Consider the following 7,377-nt stretch of genomic DNA (forward strand, 5'->3'; position numbering starts at 1 on the left):
CGCGGGCGTCAATGCTACGCACGAGCGTCAAGCGCTGCGCGGGAGCGGGAAGTGCTGTGCGAGGGCGCGGGACGCACAAGCCGGGCGGCGTGCCGTGGGTGCAGGCGCGGAGTTGTGCGGGGTGCCGCACAGCGCCCACGCGAGCAGTGCACGCATTGCGTGTGCGGGGCACGCGGTTGGGAGACATCCCGCCAAGAGACTAAGGGAAGTGGCGCACTGAGAGAGCCGAGGCGGCATGGGGCGCGCGACGTCCCCCAGGTTAGTGCTGGGCGCACTGCGCCTAGCATGAGGCGCTGAATGCAGCGGCGTCGCGCAGTCTATGTGCGAAGGTGTCAGCGCAGGTGCTGGTGGCGTGTGTGATCGCCAAGGTAGGGGTGGCATGTGTGATCGCCACGCTTGCGGGCACGCGGCGCCCGGCCCAGGGGCATATGTGTAGCGGCAAAGCGCGCGCGCGCGCGGAGCGACGGCCTCGAGGCAGAGAGACGACACTATCTAGGCGCGTGGCACCTCATCTCGTTCGTTTGTATCACCCCTCGTCTTCCCTCATGTAATTGTCCCAACTATGATATAATCCTTCTATGATATTAATGCAATGACCATATTCCTCAACGGGGCTGCGTCCCCACTATCTCCTCTAACCCCTTCAGTGCGATCTTAAGCAATTGCAAATACTTCCGCTGCAAGAGATCAAGGCTGATCAGTGTTTTAATCCAAACATTGAGGCCGGCACACGTCAGATTAGAGCAAGAGACCTAGCTTGGGATTTGACCATGTGACAGGAAGAGACAGTGAGAGAGAGAGAGAGAGAGAGAGAGAGAGAGAGAGAGAGAGAGAGAGAGAGCTATGACATCACAAAAAATAGCATATCCGAATGTTGCTGCCGGTGCATTCCCTGGAAGCCCACCACCCACGTGGCCCCTCCACAACCCTCCACGTGGAATACCATGCTCTGCTCAATCCCACTTCCTGTGGCCTCCGTTCTTCTCCCCACACTCCCACCACCCAATCCCCTCCTCTCTCTCTCTCTCTTACTCCCACCTTCCCATTCCAGAGAAAGAGAGAGAGAGAGATAGAGAGAGATAGAGAGAGAGAGAGAGTCGCCATGGCTTCCATCAGCAACCCATCTCTCTCCTCTTCTCCTCACTTCTCTCTGGGGAAGCCCATCAATGGCGGGCAGAGAAAGATTCATCTCCAGAGCCTCCTCTCACAGTTCTCAAGGGGCTCCCCAATCTCCAAAAGCTCAATCTCAGCCGCCCGTTTGCCGACGGCGCTGCGCGCTTCTTCTCAGCCGTCGGATCAGCCGCCGGCCAAGGAAGAGGAGGGGGTGCAGTTCGAGGAGTACGAGGTAGAAATTGACAAGCCTTACGGTCTGAAGTTCGCCAAGGGCCGAGATGGGGGCACTTACATCGACGCCATTGCCCCTGGCGGAGCTGCCGACCAGACTGGCAAGTTCGCCGTTGGCGATCGAGTGATCTCTACCAGGTTTGTTCTTTATCCGATTTCTGATTATGGGTCTCGGTTGAAATCTTTGTTGCAGATTTGATCGATCTGGAGTTTAGTATTGGGTTCGATTTTCTGGATTAAAGAATCGATCTTTTGTTGCGTACAGTTGGCGGAGATCAAGCCCGTGAAGAAGAATTCTTGTATTTTTTTCAGTAATTTGGAGATAATCCATTCTGTCGAAAATTTGGAATTGTAGTTCTGTTTTTGGAATCTGGTGATTGGTCCCTCCACCCCTATTTCGGTAAAGATGATTTGCTTTTTTGGAAATTTTAGGATATTCGTTGGGATTTTTGAAATGAAAATTGACTGGGGTGTTCGCGGTTGGCGATAGAATGGTCTAGAACATGATTGCCCTCCTCCTCAATTCTGATGATGGGTCTGCGTTAAAATCTTGAATGCGGATTTCTCTCGAGAGCTGAGAACTGGGTTCGATTTTCAGGGGAAAAGAATCGAATTTTGCTCCCTGGGGAAGAAATCGTGTCAATTTATAGAAAATTGGAACAAAAATCGACAAACCCAAATTTATTTTTCATTCTGAAGATAAGGTCCGACAGAAATTTGTAGTTTTATCCTGCAATCTGATGATGGTCTTCGTTGCCATCTTGATTGCTGTTTTCTCTCTGTGGAGCTGGGAATTGGGGAACTAATCGATTTTTTGCTCCCCGAAGATGAAATCAAGTCTACTTGTGATACATTGGAAGCAATGGGCAAGCCAACAGTCTTTTTCCTTCTGAAGACTCAGTTCAATTGAAATTTGTAGTCGTCTCCTGCAATCCGGTGATGGGCCAGAATCAATTTGTTGGTCCCTAAAGAAGAAATCGTGTGTATTTATATTGAAATTGAATGAAATCGGCAAACATGCATTATTATTTATTCCCGAAGACTTAATTAAATTGAAATTTAGAGTTATCTTTTGCAACTTGATGATTGGTCAGTCGGTATTTTGTCAAAGTTTGAAAACTTCACGCCTTGGCTGGTAGAGCTATGGGCGATTAAGTTTTCGGAAAAGGATAATATTTCTCAAAATCAATTCCTTTATTTTGAAAAGGTCAGGAAAATTATTGGGATTTATGGAAAGAAACCTGTCTTAATCTTTCTTGATTTGAATGTGCAGCGCTGTCTTTGGCACAGAGGTATGGCCGGCTGCAGAGTATGGGCGCACAATGTATACCATCAGGCAAAGAATTGGTCCTCTGCTCATGAGGATGGAGAGGAGATTTGGTCTCTGCCGTTTCTCTAATTTATGATTCTTATATCTTAAATCTAATTAATTTGAAATCATAGCAAGATCCATTACCACTCAGCTTGAGATTATCGTAAAAATTTTAATGATTCCAGGAAAGATCGACGATGGTGGCGAGCTGACTGAGAGGGAGATCATCAGAGCTGAGAGGAATGCAGGCTTTATCAGCAGCAGAATCAGGGAAATCCAGGTGAGTTTTTAGATGAACCCGTGGCAGAATCACTGACTGGCGTGATCAATCGATCAATTGATCTAGTCAATCAACCGATCCTTGATCGCATTTTCTATGGATTGAATGTTCACAGTCGACGTTCAGATTGAATCGTCTGACCGATCATTCAATCTCTATAACAACCAAGATAAATGCTAGGTTCTAATCGATCGATTTTTAAGGAGACGCAAAATTTAGTCCTCGAATAAAAAAGGCATAGTCGGAGGATAGAATTGGCTCATGGTAATGATAGACCCCAGCTCATCATGATCTGTTCATTCGTTTTTGTAAATTATTTGCCAATTGATAATTTTTTTGTTTCAGTTGACAAATTATGTGAGGAAGAAGGAGCAGAAGGAGGCGAGAGAGAACGATCTCCAAGAGGGCCTGAAGCTCTACAAGTAAGATAATGCCTGTTTAACGTAGTGAACTTAAATCTTAATTATAAAGAAAAAGAATAATGTCATTAATCCTTTCAATGAATCAAAAATTCCTATTTCACGGAAAAAACTTAATTTCAGATTCAGTGTTAATCTGAAATCATACCAAGCTCAAGTCATAGTGGAATATTCAGTAATTTAATCTTTCACTCCAGGATCTCCCTATCTCTACTTCGCTATATATATCTCTTTTTCTATAGACACAGGATCAGGGGAAAATTTTTTATAATCTTTTGACAGGGCTGGTAAGTATGATGACGCTTTGGAGAGATTTGAATCTGTCTTGGGCTCTAAGCCTGAGCTCGATGAGGCCTCTGTGGCAAGCTATAATGTGGCCTGTTGCTATGCCAAGCTCAATCAGGTATGTTATTTAAGCAGCACTCAGTACTTAATTTCTCATTAATTAGATAATTAAGATCTAATTTTGGGATGTAATACAGATCCAAGCAGGCTTGTCGGCTCTTGAGGACGCACTTAAGTCAGGATTTGAAGACTTTGAGGTATGCCGAAGATGATGATAATGATGCTGATGGATGATGAGGGTAATGGTTGGTATGATCACAGTGATGATAATGATAAGAACGAGGATTATGATGATGATGAAGGCAGTGAAATCATTAGAAGATATTGATAAAGATGGAGATTGCAATGACGATGATAATGATGATTATGATAAGAACGAGGATTACGATGATGATGAAGGCAGTATATGATATTGATAAAGATGGTGATTACAATGACGATGATAATGATGATTATGATAAGAACGAGGATTATGATGATGATGAAGGCAGTGAGATTATTACAAGAACGATGATAATGATGAAGATAATGGGTCGAGTTATCATACTGATGATGATGATGATAACCGTGATGATGATAAGTATGATAGGTGATGAATATAATGATGATACTGATGATGATAGGCGATGATTATAGTGATGATGATGAAGGGCATGATTATGGTGATGGTGATGATAGACGGTGTTTACAGTGATGACGATTGGGGTGATTGTTTGTGTGTTCATTATAATTATAATTTTAAGGTTTAATCATTTTTTTTGGAAAAAATATAATTTATAAGGCGATGGTTTTAGTGACGAAAATGACGATTCTTGTGATAAACGTGATGATTAACGTGGTAGTTTCTATGATCATAATAATGATAATAGAAAGATGATGATAATGATGTTAATGATGATGAACTCAATGATACATATAATCTTAATGATGACAATGATGATCAGTACGATCATTACTCTGATCATAATGATCGTAAATGATAAGGGCGATAATTATAATGATGCTGCGGATAATCTGAGTTGCTTAAATATTAGAGAAACAAATTATTTTTTGACTTTGGATGATTTTTCTCTGGGTTTGACATGTTCCTGTTTTTGTTACTGAAGAGAATCCGTAAGGACCCGGATATGAGCAACCTAAGAAATTCGCCGGAGTTCGATACACTTCTAAAAAGGTTCGACGAGTCATTCATTAACGAGGGAGCAGTCAACGCTATCAAATCTATATTTGGGTTCTTGAACAAGAAATGAGATCCATTTACATATTTATATATCTCCTAGTCTTTTATCTTCCTCTTGTTATATTCCTGATTTTTTTGGCTCTAATGCCGAGGAACAAAACAGGATCTTTCGTGCTTGTATATCTGTCTCCTTTCCATTAAGACCGGATTATGTTTTTTCCCCTTTCTGATCCCATTTATAGATAAATTAAGATCTACAAACATTATAGTGGAGACAGAAAAAGACGAAGAGATTGAGACAAAACCCTCTTATAGGAATTTAACTTCATTGACCCAAAACGATTGAAAAAACAATAAATTAAGGCAAGAGCCATAATATCATCCAACGGATAATAATGAACCTATGCGTCAACAAAACATACAATACAAAAAGAATAAGAATAACAGTAGCAACAACAATAGTAACAACAAGAACAACGGCTTCATGATAGATGGATTTATCATTTCTTCCCATGAAGCGTTGAAATGACCCTCTGTCCGAATTGGTTTGAACGTAGCTGTCGAATATGTGGCTTGATTGCAGCAGTTTTGCTCCATAAAGTTGTTCATTTCCCTGCAAAGCATTAAATATTCAAAGCACATGAAATATATAATTGAATGTCTATGAATTTTTTTGAAAGAGTACCCTGCTTGATTTGATCGCCGTTTGAATTACGTAATTTCCATACGGGTCCTGAAGAACAAGGATCAACCGAGAGCTACGAATAATCTCAGAAATTATGGAGGAGAGATATTCTCCACCACGTTGCTGCAGTGCTTCTGAATGGAGAGAATAGCAAAACGACCCTTGAGCTGCTCTACAATGCGCTCTGTCACTAATGGTATCCCCAACTCAAGTAGATGCTGGACTGTGTAATTACTGTAATTGACCAAACGATAATAAAAAACAGAACATGATAAATATAATGAATAACCTTGACATTTGATCTAGAAAAATGTTAAACGATAATAAAAATGATAGAATTGAGCATAATTTTTTTAGTTATATGTGGAAGAAATCTTTGGATTTATGCAAGCCGGACTACATACTTCGTGCATGTTCCAAAATCGTTGAAAACGTAGTACAAGAAAGTCAAACGATAATACGAAGAATAAACCAGAGGTTCAAATAAGAAAAAAATTGAAAACAGACGAGAGTTGATGATGTTTGATACAATCAAGAATGATATTTTTAGAAAGATGTGAAATAAATCTTGTGCATATGGATGCTGGACTTCATGTTTCCTGTAATAGCCCAAGTTATTAAGGATGGCACAAGAGAGTCAAACAAAATAAGAAAATCAATATTAAAAAAGAAGAATAATCTATACATTCAACCAAGAAAAGTTAATAATCGTGCAAGAACTGGTGACTTGAGACGCAAATAATTAGCATGTTTTAGGATAAAGGTGAAATAAATCTTGTACCCATATGGATCTTGAGAGAGTAGCAAAACATTGGTTATGATGTCGTTAATTAGAATTGCTCTCCGGGGACCGCCAAAAACTGATAAGCATTTCTGGATAACGCAGCATCCGTGGGAATGTTTGGAGAGTTTAACTGAATGACCGGCGGCTAGATCCATGAGATCCTGTCATGCAAAAATCAAGGGATGACTAAAGAACATATAATAGATATCGAATCAAGCAATATAATGGTAGTAGCTTTTTTGATTAATTTATGAAAGTATTTTGCATCATATTGCCAACTTACCTCAGCGTATTCTCGAGGAAAATGTTTAATGCAGCGCTGAACTACATGGGTCCCTCTGATGTCGCATGCCAACCTCACTATGTCATTCTTTAGACCGCAAATGATAATGCGCATTTGTTGTATGCTTGAACACTTCTCAACCATTTTCTCAATAACTCGAGTTCTTCCGTTGACAGGGTATTTTAAAAAAAAGAGAGTAAACAATGTCAGATGATCCGTGGTTAATTACTATTTACTGAAGCCGTCTCAAGGAAAAAAAAAGATGAATTTAGGAATATCTGGAAGATTATTCTGGATCGAAATAAAAGACAATTAATACCCATGAACGTCGCAGGAGAATCTGACAAATTCTGGGTAGTCTTGCGTTATCTGGCTTAGGATCTGCAACTTTAGATCATCAACACCCTGGTGGAAGAGTAACTGAATTATTTGATTTCCGAATTTATCTGTGACTATCTCTTTCATTCGGTCGAAGATCTTGGCTAGTATCCAGCGAAGATCATCCTGGCGGCCTAACATGATCTGTTCTTCCACAAATGCGCGAGTTACGGGATCTCCGAATAATTCGTAAACCTACCAAAATATGGCACTTAATGTGATGAAACATATCGTGGAAGATCAGAAAGAAGTTTGCGACGAAAATCGTAGTTTTGTAAACATTAACAACTTAAACAAGAACCAAAACGCTCGGCTAACCTGATTTGATGAGAATTTTCATTAGCTTGAAGCGTTTGCCGTCACCGAT

General features: G+C 40.9%; 1 protein-coding gene across 1 annotated transcript; it reads left to right on the forward strand.

Moving 5' to 3' along the window:
* The first annotated feature begins 992 nt into the window (after positions 1-992).
* ZKT (protein containing PDZ domain, a K-box domain, and a TPR region) lies at positions 993-5,103 on the forward strand. The gene is made up of 7 exons (XM_078580422.1): positions 993-1,482; positions 2,618-2,724; positions 2,842-2,936; positions 3,282-3,358; positions 3,638-3,758; positions 3,838-3,897; positions 4,807-5,103. Exons 1-7 carry the CDS (start codon positions 1,103-1,105, stop codon positions 4,948-4,950), a joined length of 984 nt encoding a protein of 327 aa, XP_078436548.1. The 5' UTR covers positions 993-1,102; the 3' UTR covers positions 4,951-5,103.
* The last annotated feature ends 2,274 nt before the right edge of the window (positions 5,104-7,377 follow it).

This window comes from Wolffia australiana, chromosome 9 (genome assembly GCF_029677425.1).
Source record: "Wolffia australiana isolate 7733 chromosome 9, ASM2967742v1".
NCBI lineage: Eukaryota > Viridiplantae > Streptophyta > Magnoliopsida > Alismatales > Araceae > Wolffia > Wolffia australiana.